Source organism: Natator depressus, chromosome 5, assembly GCF_965152275.1.
Source record: "Natator depressus isolate rNatDep1 chromosome 5, rNatDep2.hap1, whole genome shotgun sequence".
NCBI classification, from domain to species: domain Eukaryota; kingdom Metazoa; phylum Chordata; order Testudines; family Cheloniidae; genus Natator; species Natator depressus.
In genome coordinates, this window is record NC_134238.1 from 101669494 (window position 1) to 101692833 (window position 23340).

General features: G+C 42.4%; 1 protein-coding gene across 4 annotated transcripts in view; it reads right to left on the reverse strand.

Annotated features, from left to right (window-relative positions):
- Window positions 1-17026, reverse strand: part of ERMP1 (endoplasmic reticulum metallopeptidase 1) — a 51921-nt gene extending 34895 nt beyond the window's left edge. Inside the window, exons 1-4 of one of the 4 annotated variants that reach the window (XM_074953326.1) lie at window positions 16886-17026; window positions 14591-14892; window positions 4846-4973; window positions 3405-3510 (exon numbers count right to left, since the gene is read on the reverse strand). In XM_074953326.1, coding sequence (XP_074809427.1) covers window positions 3405-3510; window positions 4846-4941 — 202 coding nt within the window. In that variant the 5' untranslated portion in view covers window positions 4942-4973; window positions 14591-14892; window positions 16886-17026. Of the gene's footprint in view, window positions 1-3404; window positions 3511-4845; window positions 4974-14590; window positions 14893-16440; window positions 16836-16862 lie in introns of those variants that run through there. The other 3 variants (XM_074953325.1, XM_074953324.1, XM_074953327.1) reach the window with 3 other exon arrangements.
- Between the last annotated feature and the right edge of the window lie 6314 nt (window positions 17027-23340).

The following is a 23340-nucleotide window of genomic DNA, read 5'->3' on the forward strand; positions in this document are numbered from 1 at the left end:
AGGCCTTTGGCTAAGCAGCAGAGGCAGCCATAAGCTGGGAAGCGACCGGTCATATCCTCACTTTCCAAACTAGTCACATTGAAAGAAGGTGCTATTGAGCTGTTAGGAATACAATCCTGTCCTGATAGTGCCTATTACTTCCAGAGAAAGGGAAGTGCCTAGAAAATGCAAAAGGAAACTTACTTTGACAGCATCCTGTCTGGCAAGAACTCACTTATCAATAGCTAGGATGTGAAATCCTCACTTCTGTATTGTTTTGTCATTATAGTTCCCACTTTGCTATTGTTTGTCTGCATAATCTCTGTCTGATTCGGTGATTGTTCCTGTCTGCTGTATAATTAATTTCGCTGGGTGTAAACTAATTAAGGTGGTGGGATATAATTGGTTACATAATCATGTTACACTATGTTAGGATTGGTTAGTTAAATTTCAGGAAAATGATTGGTTAAGGTATAGCTAAGCTGAACTCAAGTTTTACTATATAGTCTGCAGTCAATCAGGAAGTGAGGGGGGTGGGGGAGATGGGAACAGGGCATGGGGGGTAAGGAAATTGGAATCATGTTTTGCTAAAGGGGGAAATGGGAACAGGGAATGGGAGTGGGGAAATTGGAATCATGTTTGGCTAAGGGCAGGAATGGGAACAGGGACACAGGTGTAAGGCTCTGTGGTGTCAGAGCTGGGAAGGAGGATACTAAGGAAGGAAACTGGAATCATGCTTGCTGGAAGTTCACCCCAATAAACATCGAATTGTTTGCACCTTGGACTTCGGGTATTGTTGCTCTCTGTTCATGCGAGAAGGACCAGGGAAGTAAGTGGGTGAAGGAATAAGCCCCCTAACACATACCACTGACTTTGGTGCTAACAGTTTGTAGCACATAGCAACATGTACTGGAAACAGTCAATACCATCGTAAATAGTCACCACTTATTGAAATCCCATGTCACTGTTAATTGAAGAGCCCTGTCAGATCATTCAATCCATCTCTTTCACGTCCAATCAGTTCTGTTCCCTACAGAACAGACTCAAGAGCCATATCTTGCTTGCATTGAAGTCAGTTACAGTGTTACCATTAGGGTCTGCTGGAAGACTGAGAACTAATTTAACGTTTGAATATTTACAGTGACAGGAGCACTTCACTCTCCTTAGAAGTAACATAGCAGGGTGAACTAGTGGCACAATAGCACAAGGTTTTTTGAAATGTCCTTCTTGCTTCGTTTTAAAACTCCTTCCAGAAATGCCTCTCTGTCTGTCCAGATTAGACTAATAACCTTATACTGAAATCATGGCATTGGTTGTGACAATGGGCCCTCTTGGCTACTCCCAGCACACAGAGCACTTCTGCAGTGATTCACCTGGCTTTTTGCTTGTTGATCTTGTATATACTTTCCCCTTTAGTACAGAAGTTTGTTGATGCCAGCACTTCAGAAGATTAAATTAGTTTAAACAACAGCAACACGTTTTAAATGCTGTGTTGAACATCACTATTATCAAAGGATTAGATTAAGTTAAGCATTTTTTCAAGAACCACATCATTAAATGCATTTATTATCAATTTAATACCTAGAAAGGGAGTAAAAGACATAAATTGTTTGAAACTGCATAACAAAGTAAATCACTTCCCCCTAAAGGGAGTACTTCTTACTTCATCCCAAGGGTAGTAATATATAGCCTTCATTTAGTACTTTAGATCTTTAAAGCAATGTATAAACCAAATCCCCAAAACTCTTGAGGAAGTATTAGCAGTATTAGTCTCCCACTTCACTGATTGGGAAATAGATTAAGTAATATGGTGATGATGACATAGTGAGTCACTGGTAAAGCTGGGAACAGTTCTCAGACATTCCTGACTTCCTGTCTCAGATTCATTACTCTACCCCAGTGGTCCTCAACCACAGGTACCTATACCCCTGGGAGGTATGCAGAGCTCTTCCAGAGGGTACATCAACTCATCTAGATATTTGCGTAGTTTTACAACAGGCTACATGAAAAGCACTAGCGAAGTCAGTACAAACTAAAATTTCATACAGACAATGACTAGTTTATACTGCTCTATATACTACACAGAAATGTAAGTACAATATTTATATTCCAATTGATTTTATATTTATATGGTAAAAATGAGAAAGTAAGCAATTTTTCAGTAATAGTGTTCTGTAACACTTTTGTATTTTTGCCTGATTTTGTAAGCAAGTAGTTATTAAGTGAGGAAACTTTGGGGTACACACGACAAAGCAGACTCCTGAAAGGTACAGTGGTCTGGAGAGGTTGAGAACTTCTGCTCCAACCAACACTGAATTCAACAGCTCCTTTAATGTAATAACTGGATATACAGGAGTCATTTATAATGTGTATAGTCATTAAAATGACAATACAGTAATGTGGATTAATGCACTCAAGCACAGCAAGGCCTCTATTGTTCCTTAGGCAGATATCAAGCAATTTTTAGGAAAAATAAATGTCTCATATTTTAGAACTTTGTTTTTACTGTCTCCTTTCCAATGCTTTGGAACCCCTCCTCCCCACTACCTAAGGATATGTTTGGGAGACTCCTCAGCTCCCACATTATTCCTCCAGCAATGTGTCAAATTCATTGTTTTGAAACACTCTCTACTGAAGTTTTCCATAGAAGCAATAAATAAACTGGAGCAGCAGAGAAAAATCTGCAGCCCAACCAGGAAACAACAGAAGTTTATCACCAGCCCATTTATATTTCTGCAGAGTTGTGGTCAGCAGAAAGCTCTGGAAAGAACCAGCAGAAAGCTCTGCTTCCAACAGAAAAAACAAAATGCACTCATTTAAGGTGTTAGGAAGTACAGCAGCAGGATTATCCACCATTCCACTGATCTGTTTTGTACCAACTACTTCAACATAAAATGGAACTACAACTGCTGCACTTAAAGCTCCAGCTGTGCTGCAGAGGATTTCCTGCCTGAATGGTGAATTTCACAGCATAAAAGAGAGCTGTTGTTTTTTAAAAGGAGTTAGATGGAATTTTAAAGGATCCCAAAGTGTATTTTGTGGTTAAAAATTTAAGGTTGACAGATGAGAGCCAGGAAACCAAGATTAAGGCCAATATTTCATTTTAAATTCATTATGGAAAAAAGTACCAAAAAATTGGCATTAAGAAGACATGTTGCCTCACTGTCTTCACAATGACTTTGTCTCTGCTTGTGCCAAAGCCTTAGGGTAATTAAACCTGTTCAATAGTTTGTTATCTGCAAGGTAAGGATCTGATGGGGAGTCTGCATGGTGTGAAATTTATTCTCATCGACCTCATGGGCTATTTTCAATATTCTTTAAGAAGTTTGTTTCTAATAAGAAAACTTTAGTTTGTTTGTTTTTTGTTCTAAATAAAACACAACCAACTCATGTGTACAACTGGGAAATGTAATGCATGATCATACCTGTCTGAAATACAAGTTCTTTCCCTCCTACACCTGCTGCCTCCAGGTTAATAAATGCTCTAATCGACTTGGCCCAGCGGTGTTGAGTAATGAAGCCATGACTAGCCTTGACAGGAAGCAAAGAAGATATAGGTCAAATATCTTTAAGAAAAAGTCTAGAGATTATTTGCCATCAGAGGCACCTGAATTCAGATTTTGACAGGGGAACAATCACAGGTGCACTGCAGGTGAAGCCAGAAGTTTACTTGAGGGCACAGAGAAGAGGAGCCATCAACATAACAAAATTCACTCATCTGCGTCCATGACACCACCACCATGTCTCCTCTTTCTTCATGCCCTCAAAAACCCTTATGTTCACACTCATTGTTTGGTGTCCAATCCAAATATTTAATATGTATATTATTACATACTAGAGAGTCCAATCAGCTAGGCCCTTTAGAAACACAGACACATAGTGTTTGTCTCAAAAAGCTTACATGCCTACAAACAATAGTTTAGCATAGTTAGGGTGTTTAGAATCTAATTGTTTTTGTAATAACAACAAAACAAAACATATTTAGGTAATTACTACGATGATCAGGAATGCAACAGGTTCCCTACTATGGCCTACTAACCAAATTGTTCTCCCTGAATTATGAATGAAGAACCACATTACAATACAGACTTCCATAACAGTACACTAGTATGGTTAAACTTGTAGTATAAATGTAAACTGAGTACTAAAACCACTTTACACTTCCAGAATGATGTAAAAAAAAGTGACCTTAATCTAAGTGAGAATCATGCCTGTAGAGTAGATGACCCTTTAGAGTTACAAGGTCTGTTAACTTTCACTGACAGAAAGTTATACAGCATTAAAATACTTTTTCAGGGGAGGGTAAAGGAGGAAACAAATGTCTACAACATCAGATTGTGACTTGCCAACTGTCACAAAAAACTTTAAAGCAAACAAAATAATCAATTTGCACTTCTGCAACATCTGTCATAGGAAATCAAAACATTTACAAATATTAAGTCTGGGAGTTAACTATTTCACCCATCTGAAAACAAGTGTAAATGATGCACAGAGAATTGACTTTTTTTTTTTTTAAACTCATCATCACACAGGTGAGAGGTAGAGCTGGGAGTAGAACCCAAGAGTCAAGATTCTCAGTCCTCTGAGCTGAGCAACACATGATGCTGCATCTTACTTGCAACACTTAGGAACCTGCTCATTAAAGCAACATTGTGAATATTCATAATTCAGGTTAAATTCACTTTATAAATAGCATTAATTATAATTATCCTCAGATAACTGAAAAGCCGATTAACACCTGTCACGGACATTTAGACTTGCAAAATACAAGTCATACCTATAATTACTATTTCCTTTGTCAATCATCTTTAATTCAGGGTTCTGATTATGCATGTTTTATAAATCTGGCATACTAATTAATCTTACCTGCAAGATATTTTCTTCTGCACCGTTGAAAAGGAATATGACAGCATGTTGCAAGGGATCAGATGACTTTGAGAGAGTGTTCAGTATTTCAAGCATCACTGAGCAACTAACAGCATCATCACTGGCACCTTAATAAGGGGAACAGAGCAGCTAATGTGAGATTTTTAACATGGTTAAGACCTGTGCCCTCAACTTGACCCTTTACTACTCAAACATATTTAAAGAGTACATCATCCATCTCATTTTTGAAAACCTAATATTGTTACAAGTGACAAGTTATAACCCTACAAAGTTTTTAAAAATTGTAATATTCCTCAGTAATTTTATTCTGACTATATGCAATGTGCAAACAAATGAAGTTTCAGTGTTTGCCCCTGCATAATCCGTTTCCTGCATTTGTACGAGTCTCTTACAGCAATAGGTAAGAAAAAAAACATTTAAAAGCAAAAACTGCCAACTAGACTCAGGGAGAGATGTAGTATTTAAGATTAAAAAAAAATTAGTTAAAAGTAAACTGAACAGATTTAAAGTCAAGTGTGTTCCTTTAATATTTATGTTGTGATATTTTCATAATAAATTATATTAGTTGTGCCTTTAGTGATATTAGATAAATCGATGCAAAAAAATAGTGCTAGAGGAAACAGTGTAAAATGGTTTTAAAATACTGGACCAAACATTCATTCTTCTCTTAAAATAAAAAGTAGTTTCAAATATTATTTTAAAAACACTTGTGTAATAATCCAACTTCTGGTGAGAGTTAGCTTTTGGCATGTCACCATGCTGCACAAGTAACCTTTAAGTCTATGGGTTGTTTATCTGTAATTATTACACGAACAAACATGGACATAGAGCAGTGGTTCCCAAAAACTCGGGTTCAAGAAATGTATCAGGGGGTTCTCAGAAAAAAAATCTGTAATGGCGGACAGAGCCTCCCTAGGGACCCCAGGCGCAGGGCCGGCAGCCCAAGCCCCATGGAGCCAGCAGCCGGGACCCCGGGCGCGCAGGCGGCAGCTGGGACAGGGGAAGTTGGGCGGCATGAGGAGCAGAGTGGGAGCGGGAGCCGCGCTGTACCTGGGGGTGGGGGGACCGTCCAGGCTAATTTGTCCCTGGCCCCGAACCCCCCTGATGGCGGAGAAAAAGTATTTGTGCGCCAAATCAGCCAGAACCAAGGTCATTGTACCCAATGTGGCGGTAACGACTCTCAGTTAGTCCATACTCAGTCATTCTCTGTAGTGTGCCATTTTGCTCCAATGAGACGTGAGTGAATATTCTCATTTTCTAGTTTGTTCATTTGTTAGTGTTCTCAGTGCGTTATTTTTATCTGAACACCCAATATGGACAAATGGCTGAAAACGGAAAAAGTGTAAAGACATGAGAAAATGAACGTTCGACATCAGCTAGTGTTTCATCAAGTTCAAAGTGTGGAAAATGTCAGTGATCATGATGGTCCTGGAAAGTTGCTTATGAAGAAAAGAAAATATGACAACGATTATATAAAATATGGCTTTACATGCACTGGTGATCAAAGGTGTCCAAAACCACAGTGCGTAATTTTTGGTGATGTTTAGCAAACAGCAGCCTCAAACCTTCTCTACTTTGGCGTCACTTAGAACCTAGGCACCCCCCACAACTCAACAAGCCTGTTGATTTTTTCAAGCAAAAATTAACCAAAGTGGAAAAGTGACATGTTTTGTACCCAAAGCAAGTACTGCTAATGAAAATGCACGTGAAGCGTCATATCAAATGAGCTACCGAGTAGCAAAAGCATCAGAAGCCCATAACATAGCAGAGAGCTTGACTGGTCCATGTATAAAAGACAGTTCATTGCATGCTCAGAGAAAAGGCTGAAAAAAGGATTGACGCAGTACCTTTGTCCAATAATACGTTGTCACAAAAAATTAATGTCATGTCAAGTAACGCAGAGACCACAATTGTACACAGAGTGACAAATAGTCCATATTATGTTATACAGTTGGATGAATCAACTGATGTTGCTAATCTATTTTGCTAGTGTTTGTACGTTATGTGAATGAAGGTATGGTTGAAGACGACTTGCTGTTTTGCCACCCATGGAAAGAACGTACAACTGGAGAAGATATCTTCTGACTAATGCATATTTTCAAGAAAAGGAAATAGATTAGTCTCATTGCCTAGGCATTTGCACTGATGGGGCCACATCAATGAGGGATCTGTAGTTCGAACAAAAAAGGCTACATCAAACGTCTCTTGGACTCATTGCAGTATCCAGAGACAAGCCCTCGCAGCAAAACACATGCCTGAGGGACTGAAGGAAGTGCTGGACAATGCAGTGGTGAATTTAATAAAATCACGGAAAACAAATTGCAGAATATTTCACGTACTTTGTAAAAAACTGGGTAATGTACACAATTGCCTGTTGTCCCATAGCAAAGTTAGATGGCTCTCAGGTGGCAAAATCCTTGTGTGCTTGTTTGAGCTTAGAACAGAAATCCTTCTTTTTTTCAACAGCCACGCTTTCCATCTCACCAGCTGTATGGAAAATCATGTCTGGCTCCAGAGCCTGGCTTACTTAGCAGACATTTTCTCGACGATTAATGACCTAAATTTATCTCTTCAAGGCCTCAACATAACAGTTTTCAACGTACAAGACCGAGTTGAATCCATGATAAAGAAGTTGCAGTTCTGGGAAAGGTGTTTGGAAAACAATTAACCTGAGCGCTTCAGTACTCTTCATGACTTCCTGGCAGAAGATAAACTTTAGTTGGATCCCTGTACTAAAACCAATATAACTGCACACCTACAAGGACTTTGCAAACGTTCAGGGAATACTTTCCAGCTACGTCAGGTAATAACGACTGGATTCGCAACCCCTCTGATGATACCACTTTCTCAACACATATATTGAGCCCTGAGGAAAAAGAGAAATTAATTGAGCTCTCCTGTGATTACGAACTAAAAAGGAGTTTCAGAAGTCTGTCACTGATCAACTTTCGGCTGAGTTTAAGAAACAAGTACCCCCCTGCTGGCAGAAAAAGCTACTATAGTTTTGTTACCATTTTCAACAACATACTTATGCGAGAAAGCATTTTCCTTGTACACACATCTGAAAACCAAATATAGCAGCAGACTCAGTGACGAACCAGACCTGAGAGTTTATCTTTCTCCAGTGGTTCCAGACATCCAAGAGCTATTCAGATCAAAGCAAGCGCATCCATTGCACTGAGGAGGTTTAAACTCCTTATTAGAAATGGAAAGGGAGGTGGATATTTTTTGCTGTTTCTAAAATTAAATAGGCTGTGTTATTTTTTAAATTATTATGAAGAACCAGTTTTAAGCTTTGTTATAGTCGTGCGTTGTTTGCCTGGGCTGCTCAAGATCCGAATGTTTGTGGGAGGAACTCTTTATTTGAGCTGACTTCTTAAGTACCTTCATGCTGATTCACATCTAGTACTCCTTGATGAAACATGTAGGAGCCTTTTCCTATAACAGGCTTTATTGAAGTGATATGAGCTCCTGTGACATTATGAGTGTAAATTAATATCTCATTGAAAGGTGGCGGGGGGCCAGAAAGAGTTAATTAACTCACAGACTGACCTGACCCATGGCCGAACTTTAGAGACTGGTTAGGAAGATATGTAAATGAACAGAGCTTTGAAATGCAGCCTGCATCATTAGAGATGGAAGGGTAGATGTTTGCTCAGGTCTTGTGCTGTAAACAAACAAGTCTCGTCTATTGCTATAGCTTTGATTCAAAGATCAAAAAAAGGAATATTAACATTTAGGAAGACACTTGAGTGAAATAATATTCTTGTCAATATGTCTCTGAAGGTTCTGGTAACCTGTAGCTGAACTGTTTAATAGATAAATTACCCTGTACTAATTGCCACTATGTTTAGGAGAAGGAAAGTTAAGCCTATTGTTTTCTCAGGCCAAAAGGCTGCTGGAAATGTATAAAGACCTTGGGACATGATCCTTCTTCATCTTAGCTCTGCTTTGGGTTTCAAGAGGGGCAACCTTAAGCCATAAGGATTGAGATCCCCAGTCACTGACTGGAGTCACCCTGAATATGGATATTGGACTATAACCTATGGACTATTTCTAAAAGGACTTTTGGCAACTACAAGCTCATCTCTGCTATATATCTGAGCCTCAAGGATTGAATTCAAGTCTGTATGTATATTGATCTTTTAACCAAAACTCTTTTCTTTTTTAATAAATTTTAGCTTAGTTAATAAGAATTGGCTATAAATGTGTATTCTGGGTAAGATCTAAGTTATAATTGGACCTGGGTGTGTGGCTGATCCTTTGGGATTGGAAGAATCTTTTCTATGATGAGAAGATTTTCAGTAATCATCATCATATCCAACACGTGTGTCTGGATGGAGGCCTGAGGCTGGGCATTTTAAAGGAACAGCGTTGTTTGGACTTCTGAGTAACCAGTGAGGTAATACAGGAGCAGTTTTGTGCTGGCCTGGTAAATCTAAGTATTGGAATATCCACCAGCTGTTGGGGTTTGTCTGCCCCGCGTTGTTTGCAGTTCACCCTAATTGAGTGACTTCAGCTGGCTCCCACGGGTAGCATTGTTACAGCTACAAAAGTGAAATCTTGGAAGAGTATTGCCATTTTCATAACGTAATAATAGTGTGTAATAAGCATGTCGTAAAAATACCAAATTACTGCTTCAATAATTTATGCTCAGTAAGGGAGAAAAATCCCTGGAAATATTCATTTTTAGGAGGGGGGTTCACGAGATTTGGTATTTTCGTGAAAGGGGTCCGCGGGTTATTAAAGTTTGGGAACTACTGACATTGAGTGTGCTCTGTGTGAAAACTAATAAAAAGCCTCTTCACAGAAGTAAACCAAAGAGAATTCTGTAACATATTTATGCAGCAACATTTAAATAATTACATATAAAAACATACATTAAAACATTATTAGGGTTGCAAATTCAAGCACTCAAAAGTTATGAAATGCCAGAAATAAGGTTGCTTGTGAATATGCATTCATGGTCCTTAATTATATGCTACCTTTTCCATAGGGCCCCTGCCTCATTCAGTGTATAGGATGGACTATTTCCCCTTAATAAGGACCTAGTCAATATTTTATTGTCTCGTCATGGTTCAATATATGGCCACATCCACAGGAAGGAACTCCAGAAAGATGGGAGATTAGCATTTTCAAAGACCCACTGTCTTTCCTAATGGACCATCCAGGCTGATTGCATACTGTCTGGTGGGCGTTCCCCAAGTATGCACAGTTGCAATTGTTACATAGTCAATATTCCTAACTTCAGCTACAGAAATGATACATGCATACAAATTCGATAATTACATTCAGTAAATTATAACCTTTCAAATACCTCACATGACCCATCTTGCATAAAACATATCTTAGTTATGCCATATTCATATCATAACATTTCTATGAAGAATATGGGGGCATAACATCACACTGGCATTTCCTTTTTGAGTGTTAATTTTGCAATCTTAATCATGTTCTTTTAACATAGTTTGTGTGTGTGCAATTTCCTAGATTTTTTAGAAAAGCAAACTGAAAAAGCAGAAATTCTGTCGTATAGCATCATACTGACACACACATGGTTCCTCGGAACTGGAATCTCTAAATCTACTGCACAGACCTCTTCCCCTTGAGCTAAGGGAGTGACTGCTAGCAGTGGTAGGTCGTCGTCGTCTATGTGGACCAACAGTAGAGGCAGGTGAGACACACACTGCCACTGGTTTTCACAGGTATTTGTTGTCGACAAAGAAATAGCAAAGTTCTGGGATCTCAAGCTCCATTTCAGGTTCTGGAGGGTGTGTGCTTGAATGAACACAGACTTTTCTGCCCATTCCCTCCAAACTTGATCCTTCTGCTCCATCCCCTCCAACCTGTCCCTGTTATACCTCTTCCTCCTCCCCTCCCCCGAAGCCTTGTCCCAGTCCCATTCTCCTTCACTACCCAGTCACAGTCTCCTTGCCCTGCCAATCCTAGTCTTTGTCCCCACTTCCACATCTTGGCAGAGAAGGGAGACATCAGACAACACTTGCTCCTAATCCTAGTTTCACTGCCTGGGCTTCTCATCCAGTCTCAGTCTCCCTCTCACACACACACACTCCTTGCTCCAATGTCCCCCCCACCCCAGCTCCTAGTCTGACCTCTGTGATCCACCTCTCTAGCTATCTGGCTCCCAGTCCCCCCTTACCTCCACATTTTCCTCCCCAGTTCTCCCCGCCTCCACTTTCCCAGACTCCTTGTCCCCATCTACTCCTTTCCCTCCCCCAACTCCAGATTTCAGGTCAGCTTCCTACTCTATGCTGCCTTAGTGTCAGCAGGGAAGTCGCAGAGCACAGGAGAGAGACAGGCTCCCTGATCTCAGGTCCAGTGCCTAGCCCTAACTATGCCCAGAGCAGCCTGCCATTAAAGGGAAAGCCCAGCTTCATGCCTGTACCCCTAGGCTGGAAGGAACATGCTCAGTCACTCTATGAGGATAGCACATGCACAGTCTGGTCCACACTAGGAGCTAAGACAGAATGGAACTATGCAGTTTCCCCCTCCACCAAGCCACTCCTCACAGCTGATTTAAGCACAGAATTGTGACATTTCCCAAGAATAACCACGGTTGTGAGGCACCTCCCTACCACCGCTCTTAGTGTGAGGAAGTCTTATCTGTGCAGCCATGTCTCAACTTCCTAACTCCACTGGCCACACAAATACTCCCCACTCAGCCTAGACCAACTTTATTATCCCTCTGCAGGTCAGTGATAGGCACACTCCAATCCCTGAGCCCGTAAGAAAGTCTGCAGAAAAGAATCATTACTTTTTCATAGACCTCATGTCCATCAGGACAGGGCTCCTTTTCTGGCAACCTTATTCACCTACTGATGGTCTATACTATTATGTTCACCACTTTTACAAGACTGAGAAATTTTGTACGAAGTATGCCTTGTGAGGTGGTATTTGAAAAGTCAGAATCTGCTGAATGTCATTATCCTGGCGAAATATGCGTAGCAACACTATATGTGACATTAAGATTCTACTGTATGATTGTTACTGAAATACATAGTGACTCTGGATAGAGCCCACAAACCAGTTTTTTTGAGAGACAAAGACACACTGGCATGGAAAAACTATCACATGCTTAAGTGGCCATTCTGCAGCAAAGGGAAGGTGTGAATAAGAAATGTATATTGCATCATAAGAATGGTTCAAACCTCACATCCACAAAAGACTGCTTGTCGCCTGCACCCCAGCAGGGGTAGTCCTCATAGAGGGGAGGGGGGCATAAGAATGTGAGACAGTAGTCTCCAACTCACTTCTTCTCCAGTCTCTCTGCTCATGACATTAATGAATACCTGAAGGACACTGAACTAAGGGGGGGGGAGTCTCAGTCTGAACGGAAACCCAGCCTGTGAAATTTACTGCAGCATATGATGAGACAAAACCATCTGCTTTAAAGTTCACTTAGCTTGCATTTTACTTTTTTTTTTTAAACCAATCCTGAAATGTATGCATCACCACCAGTACTCACTTAAAATCTGTCTAAACTTATCTTATTGTTTTATCCTAACCAACATGTTTGGATTAGTATGGAAAACTCCATCAGGGATAACAAGGTTCGTGCATTATCATTTTCCTTTCATGAAGTGATGCACTTCCTATGAGCTTGTACTGTTCAGAAGGGTACTGAGCCATACAAGACACATTTCTGGGGGGACAAGGCTGGGACGAGGAATCTGAAGGAGTTGCCCTGTATGTAATTCATGAGTGATAGGTCAGAGTGCTCAAGAATTTAGTTAGGAGTGAATTTGCATGCTGAAGGCTGTGTGAGCAGGCCAGGAGTGGATGTTCTGATAGCAATGCAGTGTAAATAGCACCCCAGCCTAGAGAACTAAGGGGACACAGCTGTTCAACAGTCCAGACTGTAGCCTGGGTAATGTCACATCCACCTTAGGTCTGGGAAAAATAATCTCAATTCCCAGAAGTCCCTGACAAGTAAGAGCACCATCTAGATGTACAAAAGCATCAGGTTTTCTGCCTACCAGATAAGCTTCTTCTGTTGTCCTTAGATAGGCTGAGTGAAACCAGGAACAGCAGCACTGAGCTGCCAATCTAAGAGGAAGCTCAGTGAGAATGTAGCGAAGAGGCAAGAAGAAAGAGCTAAGCAGAGCAAATGGAACTCAGTTGCCAGCAAGTGGGAAGGGTGATTGGCCTAGCAGGGAACAGCCTGATGAGTAATGACATGAGAGCAGAGGGCCAGGAAGAAGTACACTGCAAAGCATCATCATCAGTAATCCCTTGATTCGAGGATGATTTCTACCACAGATTTACATATGAGTCTTGAGAGGACTCAGGAGTACGATACTGGAACCACAGATCTGCTCGCAGTAGGCACAGACATTCTCTCTCTCTTTTTTCAGGTTCAAGGGCAAGGCACTTCTCCTCAAAGCAAGCTACTGCCTAATGTAGGATGTGGCGCCACTGAGGTCACTTGGTGGCTTGCTCCTCCCACCTTATGATGTCCACATCAATTGTCTTGAGATACGCTTTCAATGTGTCTTTGTAGCGTTTCCTCTGACCACCATGGTCATGCTAAGCAGGCTTAAGGCCAACCCTCATTTTGTAAGCATCATCTCTCAGTCCTCCGATTAGAGATCTGTGGTAACTAGTGAGAGAAGAGAATGGGTGGCAATTTTTCCATAGACAGGAATCCCGATTCAACTGTAGTATCTCTTTGTCTGAAGGTATGAAATAGTTTAAATTTTCCAGTCAACTCAGAATAGGCTGTGTAGAAACTGTTAAAGAAACTTGCAAATTTAGCACCAGCAGAGGCTGCAAGATGTTCCGATTTGATTTTAAGAGAGTGAATAGAGCTTGTAAGTTATAGTCTGCAGTCAGGTCTCTCAAAGTAAAATGAAAACTATTTTTGCCTGAAACAAGCAACAATTCATTTTGCCTGCTGAGCCACAGTAGACTTGGTAGTAAAATAGTAACTAGAGTTTGATTACATGCTGCTGCAAACAAAAGTTGATTTGATTTTAGGAGGGAACGGCCTCCACTTAGAAATTTTATAGCCCGTGCAATTGAAGCTTAGCTGCCACCAGGACCAAATCAATCGTGTTATCTAACACATTTGTATAAAGTACACATGCAGATTTTATTAATTAAAAATATAAAAAAATCTAGTACATCAAACCACCCTGTTGGAGTTGGATAACAAGTGTCAATTTGAATCAGCCGAAAGTAACATTGAAGGATCTGGGCCAAGTAAGTAAAATGCACAATACAGAGGAGTATGCAGAGGGATACGAGAAATTCAGATGTAAATACGCTTTCCAGAATTCACAGGCAGGAAAATACTCATGGTTTCATGTCAGAGACCAAGGGTGAAATCCTGGCCCCACTAACTGCAATGGGGTCACAATTTCACCCTAAATGTTTTGTGCAATTTGTTGCAAGAATGAGATACTCTTTGATATGGCTAGTCCTCTTATAAGTGGATGTAAGCGACATTGTGTGTAGAAAAAAACAGAACAAATTCCCTGCATGAAAAAACAGTTCTGTTGCCAATGTAACATGCATCACTTTGTCCACAAGCAGCTCCTATTACTATACTGCTGTAAAAAGCATCATAAAAAACACCAAAAGCTGTAACAAAACAGAAGCTGCCTACTCTTCATTACGAAAAACTTTTAGAAGCCAAAAAGATATAAGTTGTCATATTAAGACAACAAAAGTTCAACAAAGACAGGTAAATACATGTACCTACCTGGGGTATTTGGTACAGAGTCAAAGTGGCAATTGGATAGCACGGCATGCTTAGCGCCACTTCTGGGCTCCAGCTTAACCACAACATTAGTTATGTTCGCATAGTAACTGGTAAAGCCACCTAAGAAGTCAATGCTGAAGGAGCCTGTTGGCCTCTGTATATCTACAGAAATCTTGTGTGCATCACTGCTTTCTACTTCAATTGCCTTAATTTGTTTTAAGAGGTAGTTAACTGTGAGAATTTCATTTTCTGGACTTCCGACTGTCCTGGGACCAACTGCCGTTATGTTTTCAAGATATTCCCTACAAGAGATAAATTGAAAAATTAACAATGCAGATCTCTTGTAACAAATGCATTCAATATGCAGCTTGGCCACAATTTCCACATTTTCAGATACCTTCCACTCCATAAGCTAAACAGAAGAGGTTTAAATCACCTAGCACGTACTGCAACTGACCACTGCTAAAATTCCTAATGGTATTAAGGTCAAAGATCTGGATACACAGCCTTTTGCTCAGTGCCATGTTGCCTATCAGAACCAGGGAGAAGTGTGACAGCACTGAACACCCCCTTTCTGTGTGACAATATGCCAATCCACTGATTTTATCTTTCAAAATAAGAATGTCAGCAGTGAAAATCTGCACAGAAAAAGCATGAAGGGAGAGCAGACTGTTAAGTAAGTTCGTTGCTTTTTGATGCATATATATCACACATCCCGACCGCATCCTCCACAGGTCTGAACAAGCACATTCTTAGTAAGATTTACAATGAGCCAAATAATAGATTTATTTTACATTTATTTCAATTTGTCAACCACCTTTCCCAAACACAGAACAATTAAAATTTAAGATATACAACACTAAAAGAAATACACAATTTGATAACCCAAACATTAACACAATATTTATTCATCAGAAAAATAAAACCCATGAGAATGCCAAAAGGAAACCATAGCTCTTAAATACTTAGCCCATTTTCTCCCCAGGGTATGTCTACACTGCAAGTGAAGACGTTAGTACACGCAGCCATACCCATGCTAACTTTAATTTCGCTAACATGGGTAACAATAGTGTAGATATAGGGGCCAGGGCTAATAGCCAGGGTATGGCCATATCTACACTACCACTTACGTCAGCAAAATTTATGTTGCTCAGTGATGGGAAAGCACCATTTTTCTTCTGCATGATAAAGTTTCAAAGCTGTATTAAGGCCACGTTCAGTTGTAAACTTTTAAAAGAACCCTAATGTTTTGTACAGAGTTAGGAACAGCCTCCATTACCAATGTGTTGTAATTCTGAGGTTCTACTGCAAGTCCAATTAGCTACACTCTGAAAACTCAGTGAAAGCATTTGGACTGCACAGGAGTCAGTGAGGGCAGAATCTTTATGGTGGGGATGGGGATGATGTGCCAGATAGAGATCACCTAGTTTGACTCTTAGTGTGTCTCTACACTGCAATTAGACAGCTGGCCCACTTGGCCAGTACCTGACCCAGTAGTGAGATGGGGAGGTCCGGGGGCAGGATGGGGGGGGGTGTTATTTTGGAAGGATGTGGGAGGGCAGGATGGGGGGGGACAGGGAGGCCACTGGTAGGGAAGGGGGGGGTCAGGCCGCTGGGAGGGAGAGTCGGGCCGCTGGGAGGGCCACATGCGCTGCCTGTACCTGGCCCGGGGAACGTCCAGGCACTGAGGGGAAGGGGGCGGGATGCGTTAGGGGGAGGTGGATGGGGGTCGCAAGCACTGCCCGTACATGGCCCGGGGAATGTCGAGGCGCTGAGGGGAAGGGGGCGGGGTGGGGAAGCGGGGGGCGCTGGGGGGAGGAGGATGGGGGCGTCGCAGGCGCTGCCCGTACCTGGCCGGGGAATGTCGAGGGGATGGGGGCGGGGTCGCAGGCGCTGCCCGTACCTGGCCCGGGGGGCGCTGAAGTCCCGCGGCCCCGGTCGGCGCAGCAGCTGCCGCAGGGAGAGCTGCACCAGGGCCCGCAGTGCCAGCAGGTAGAGCAGCACCAGCAGCGCCCCCCGGGCCTCAGGAAGCAGCCGCCACCGGGAGCCGCCGGCGGTGCAGTCCCGCTTCTTCCCACCTGAGTCCTCCGCCCCGCGCCCCGGCAACGGCGGCTGCTGCAGGGCCCGGGGCTCCCGCTCTCCGCCAGCGGCGCGGAGCCGCCTCACAGCCACCGCCGCGCCCCGGTCCATAGAGAGACCGAACCGGCACCGCCCGGCCGACTGCGCCGCAGCTGTTCTGCAAGGACGTTACGGGGTCGGAAACGGCTCAAACCTGCTCGGCGAGGGCCGCCCCACCTGGATTTCGCGGCGAGAGGGGGAGGCGCCGGCTTCCGAGGAGTCACATGTGGAGATGGCGGCAGCCATTTTCCCTTCCCCTGGAAGCGGGTGAAGATGCCCCGCGCCCCTGGGGGGTCGGACGCCACAGGCCGCGCGCTCCTGAGCCCTGCCTGTGAGGGTTCCCTGCTGACAGGAGCGCTAGAAAAGCAAAGGCTGCCTGTCCGCCAAAGAGTAAAGCGCAGGGGTCTGGGTCTATGGAGCCCGTCGTAAACTAGGGTGAGAGGGGCCACTTTTCAGACATGCTGGTCATTCATAACTTCAGCTGGAAGTTGAAAATGGTGAAGGCAATGGGAGGTGCAGAGAATCAGCACCTCTGAAATTCAACCCCTACCTGCCTCTTTGCTTTAACCTCCTTCTAACTAACCTTGTTATCCCTAGCCTGATTCTTGCTTGCATATTTATACCTGCCTCTGGAAATTTCCACTACATGCATCCGACCAAGTGGGTATTCACCCACAAAATCTTGTGCTCCAATACATCTGTTAGTCTATAAGGTGCCACAGGACTCTGCAGCTTTTACAGATCCAGACTAACACAGCTACCCCTCTGATGATCTGTGATTGGGTCCCTGGCTGACACTGATGTTTGGCTCTAGTGGAGCAGGACCACAACCGGGCAAGTCTCTCATAGTATAGAGCCCTAGCCTCTGCTGCACAACTCCCTTCCAGAACTGGTCCACCAGGCACCTTCACTAACTGTCTATTTAGTATATGGTAAAAGACTCTTCTCTTCCAATTAGCCTCTCCCTGACCATCTGGGGCCCTCTCTCATGTTTCTGGTGTCTCCTCTATTAGTACCAAATACCTTTTGTCAAATGGTTTGCCTTGATGGTCACTACTATTCCATCTTTGTCAGTTTCCTTGGTTCTGTTCTTTAACAGATTTTATTTCTTTTAGAGGTTTGCTACTTCATTTTAGTCTAAGATGCATTTGACCTGTGCAAGGCACCCTATACCTGAATTAGTAAATAAATATGTAATCAATTGGTCCAAAGTTTGAAAGACCTGAATAAGCCCCTGAGGAAGAAATCTAAGCACCTCCATCTGCTTTCCTGCCTGCTTGTATGTTTTTCCATCTGAGTCATAGAATCAGCAGTTGTGACGCCTGGTGGCTAAACAAAGAGGCCTGAAAGAGAAGGGACAGGTTGAAATGCAGTGACTACATTCCCAACAAACTTTAGGTGTTTTTTTGTAAGTTTCCATATTCTAGTTCAGTGTCTCTTTTTACCTGATGCAATTCACTTGTTGAAGTCAGTATGTTTATAAATTTCACTGCAGTCTGTGTCACTACACAACTTTTTTTAAGGCTTCCTGGCATAGTGCTGGAGTTCATGCATTTCTTTCTTTCTTCTTTCCATTTGTTCCTTATTTGTTCTCTCTTCTCCTCCAAGGGAACACTGTTGGGACAAAATTTAGTTTCCATAAAACCAAGATTGATTGAAAGGAAAATTACTGGGAAAAATTATTTTATTTTATTTTTTTTAGAAAGTGGAACAGGATTTTCCTTAAAGTAAACAATGTGATCATTCCCACACAAAGCTTGCAACTCATACTCATAACAATTAACTGGAAGAACAAAAATGTGAAATTAAATCAAAATGGAAAAATCTTTGCTTCATCTGTGTAAATATCTGCATTATAATAAGGTGTTGTTAGTAACAAACCACGGCTGTTACTCTGAAACCTTTAAAAAGATGAGAAAAGAAAAGAGGAATCTCACAGCCTCCTCCTACCCTGCTTGCTGGCTTCATGGCAAATTCTATGGTCCCTAATCAAGTAAAACTAGTCCCATTCATTTTGTGAATGGGCTAGGGACTGAAATTGCTCAAAATTTGAATCTCCTGCTGCTCACTGGAATGGAGGCAGCGGGGAGAGTAGAGAGACAACACAAGATGCTCAGAAATGCAAGCAACCCACTGTCCCAGGTTTATTATATTCAGGGGACCCTCAGTTTGAAGATTAGAATTTTAATATTGTTTCAGCACTTTAAAAAAAAAAAAAGAAGTCATATGGGGTTTGTTTGGGCTTTATTATTATTGGGGATATTTGGAAACCAAAAATATTTATTTTTCAGAAGTGAGAAGTGAATCTGAGACCTATCAGTGTGGACAGCATGCTTTGTAGGCCAAAGTTCTGTTTTATTATTCTAATAGACAAGGTGGGTGAGATAATATCTTATTTTGGACCGTCTTCTGTTGGTCCAATGGAAGATATTACCTCATCCACCTTGTGTCTCTACTATCCTTGGACCAAAACAACACCACCACCACCACTGCATACGTTTTATTATTCTGTCAATTCAAACTTCACAAGTAATTCTCTGCCTTAGTGAAGAGAGTTTTGTGAGACTTCACCAACTGACAACACTCTTATGTGCTCAGAAAAGTTAACACTTAGGATAGCGCTGTGTAACCTGTGTCAAGCTGGATGGATGTTGCACCATGCATCGGTTCCAATATGACCTGAACGTCAGTCAAAAATACTATGGAACACAGCCCTTGAGTTATGTTTCTCAGGAAGGAAGCTTGCTTTCTTAACAAAAAGGATTTGACCTAATTTTGGACCAAATGATTCAGCAGTTTTTCAGTTTGACTTTGTTTATGCCAAGTAAATGTATGCTTATCTTAGGATATAATCCTTTTACTGCCACTCCATTTTCTCACAGGGCAATCTGTCAGGAAAGCCTTGTTCATTGGAGCATTTGATTTATTTTTAAGCATTATTTTAATTGAAGAAAGACTATGAATTCAGTATCAGTTCCTTAGGGACTTGAGGCCTGCTCCTGCTCCTATTGAAATTAACTATAAAATTCCCAGATCCACATCCTTCAAAGGTATTTAGGCACCTATCTCCCACTGAGTTAGCCACCTAAATACCTTTGAAGATCTGGGCCCCGGTGACTTAAATGGGAGCGGGATTGGGCCTTTGGTAAAAATGTAAGTGTTAACAGATTATAAAACCAGAAATGACCATTGTAATCATCTAGTCTGACCCTCTTGCATAACATTGGGCACAGGACTTCCCAGAATTAATTCCTACTTCAAGTCCAACAGTTGTGGTTGAACTACAGCATATCTTTTAGAAAAACATACAATCTTGATTTAAAGATTTCCAATAATGGAGAATCCATCATGACCCTTGGTAATCCAATGGTTAATTATCTTCATGTTTAGAGTCACTGTTTCCCAGGATACAATTCCCCTTCCTGTAAGTATGGTTTACATTCTTTGTTCCTAGATGTATGATCTTACATTTGGCTATCCTGAAAAACACAGTTTGCTTGCATCCAGTTTATCAAATGATACAGAACACTGTGTATCAGTGATCAGTCCTCTTCATTATGTACTGCCCCCCCAAGTTTTGTGCCATTTGCCAATTTTATCAGTGTTGATTTGGGTTTCTATTTCTTTCATGTATTACATCAGCATCACTCTGTGATGTTGCACTCCATATGTTTATGGAAATATGCTTATGAGTGTAAATATAATATAACTGGAATATGCTTTATGCAAAAGGTCTCTTATAGGGTATCATTACTACGCTTATAATCTAGTCAATATATTCATCCTGTTTGTATGCATGTCTCTTTTTTATATCTGAAGTTACGAGCATTGGCTCTATGCTAGTATTTGAAGTGTTTGCTGTAGGAAACACATAAGGGAGGTTTGGCCAATATATTGTGAAGGGGCTATTCAAGTAATTTGGACTACTTAACTAATAATGGACTTTGGGAGACGCCCATCCACATCTGAGCTTTCCTAGGAACATTCAAACGAACATGTAAACAATGGCATTGGCATGCAAAAAGCTGAATCATTCATGAACATGTGACTTGCCCAGGTGGCCACAAACTTCATCTTGTTGCTGTGATTTTGCATAGAAGAACAAAGAGGTTGCCGCCTACAAGAGAGACTATAAAAGGCCCTGGAAGCCTCTCCATTTTGTCTTCAGCTAGCTCAAGAGATGGCTTCTCTACTCCAAAGAGATGCCTGAAACAAACTGGAACAAACGACTGTAACTACAGGGGTGTGAGTGATTGCTGGACCTAGGCCATAAACTACAGCATTGGTCTGAAAAGGATTGTACCTGAGATAACATCTAGGATTAGAAGTTATTATTTGTAACTAGATCCTTAGTGTATTAAGTTAGCCTTGCATATTTTGATTTATTTCTGTTTATTACTTGAAACCACTTAAATCGTACTTTTACTTTTTACTTTTGTTTATTATTAACCCAGAGTAAGGGATTAATACCTGGGGGAGCAAACAGCTTTGCATATCTATCAGTGTTCTAGAGGGCGGACAATTTATGAGTTTACCCTGTATTAGCTTTATACAGTGTAAAACAGATTTATTTGGGGTTTAGGCTCCCAAAAAGACTGAATACTGGATGCTGGGAAAGTCCCTGTTAATTGAGAAGCCCGTGGGCTGAGTGAATCTTAGTTTCTGTGAATTGCAGTGGGGCTTGGCCCAACTTCTTGGTCTGTGCTGGAGCCGACTGGTATCTCTGGCTCAGCGAGGCAGGATTGGAGAGAAGCCTTTTCTGGCAGGAGGGTTTGTTCTCAGCGGTATCCCAGCACATCTAGTGACAGTCTTGAGGGAGATTCCGTGCCCCAGCCCATCCCACTGTCTACCTCAGTTTTATTTTGTCTCTTGATCTGTGCCCACATTGTGAGGCTTGAGTGAAAAGCTAAAAACCTTAAGTCATTAAAAATAATGGCTCAGCAGTTTAGATCTGAACAGACTGAGTCCTACTGATTCTGTAGTTCCCTTAAAAAGAAGGGGAGTACTTGGGGCACCTTAGGGTATGTCTACACTACGGAATAAGGTCGAATTTATAGAAGTCGGTTTTTTAGACATCGGTTTTATATATTCAAGTGTGTGTGTCCCCACAGAAAATGCTCTAAGTGCATTAACTCGGCGGAGTGCTTCCACAGTACCGAGGCTAGCGTCAACTTCCTGAGCGTTGCACTGTGGGTAGCTATCCCACACTTCCCGCAGTCTCCGCTGCCCATTGGAATTCTGGGTTGAGATCCCAATGCCTGATGGAGCTAAAACATTGTCGCGGGTGGTTCTGGGTACATATCGTCAGGCCCCCCTTCCCTCCCTCCCTCTGTGAAGGCAAGGGCAGACAATCGTTTCGCGCCTTTTTTCCTGAGTTACCTGTGCAGACGCCATACCACCGCAAGCATGGAGCCCGCTCAGGTAACCGTCACCGTATGTCTCCTGGATGCTGGCAGACGCGGTACTGCATTGCTACACAGTAGCAGCAACCCATTGCCTTCTGACAGCAGACGGTGCAGTATGACTGGTAGCCGTCCTCGTCATGTCAGAGGTGCTCCTGGCCGCGTCGGCTGGGAGCGCCTGGGCAGACATGGGCGCAGGGACTAAATTTGGAGTGACTTTACCAGGTCATTCTCTTTAGTCCTGCAGTCAGTCCTATTGAACCGTCTTATGGTGAGCAGGCAGGCAATACGGATTGCTAGCAGTCGTACTGTACCATCTTCTGTCGGGCAGGCAAGAGATGACGATGGCTAGCAGTCGTATTGTACCATCTTCTGCCGGGCAGGCAAGAGATGACGATGGCTAGCAGTCGTACTGTACCATCTTCTGCCGAGCAGCCATGAGATGTGGATGGCATGCAGTCCTTCTGCACCGTCTGCTGCCAGCCAAAGATGTAAAAGATAGATGGAGTGGATCAAAACAAGAAATAGACCAGATTTGTTTTGTACTCATTTGCGTCCTCCCCTGTCTAGGGGACTCATTCCTCTAGGTCACACTGCAGTCACTCACAGAGCAGGTGCAGCGAGGTAAATCTAGCCATGTATCAATCAGAGGCCAGGCTAACCTCCTTGTTCCAATAAGAACAATAACTTAGGTGCACCATTTCTTATTGGAACCCTCTGTGAAGTCCTGCCTGAAATACTCCTTGATGTAAAGCCACCCCCTTTGTTGATTTTAGCTCCCTGAAGCCAACCCTGTAAGCCGTGTCGTCAGTCGCCCCTCCCTCCGTCAGAGCAACGGCAGACAATCATTCCGCGCCTTTTTTCTGTGCGGACGCCATACCAAGGCAAGCATGGAGGCCGCTCAGCTCACTTTGGCAATTAGGAGCACATTAAACACCACACGCATTATCCAGCAGTATATGCAGCACCAGAACCTGGCAAAGCGATACCGGATGAGGAGGCGACGTCAGCGCAGTCACGTGAGTGATCAGGACATGGACACAGATTTCTCTGAAAGCATGGGCCCTGCCAATGCATGCATCATGGTGCTAATGGGGCAGGTTCATGCTGTGGAACGCCGATTCTGGGCTCGGGAAACAAGCACAGACTGGTGGGACCGCATAGTGTTGCAGGTCTGGGACGATTCCCAGTGGCTGCGAAACTTTCGCATGCGTAAGGGCACTTTCATGG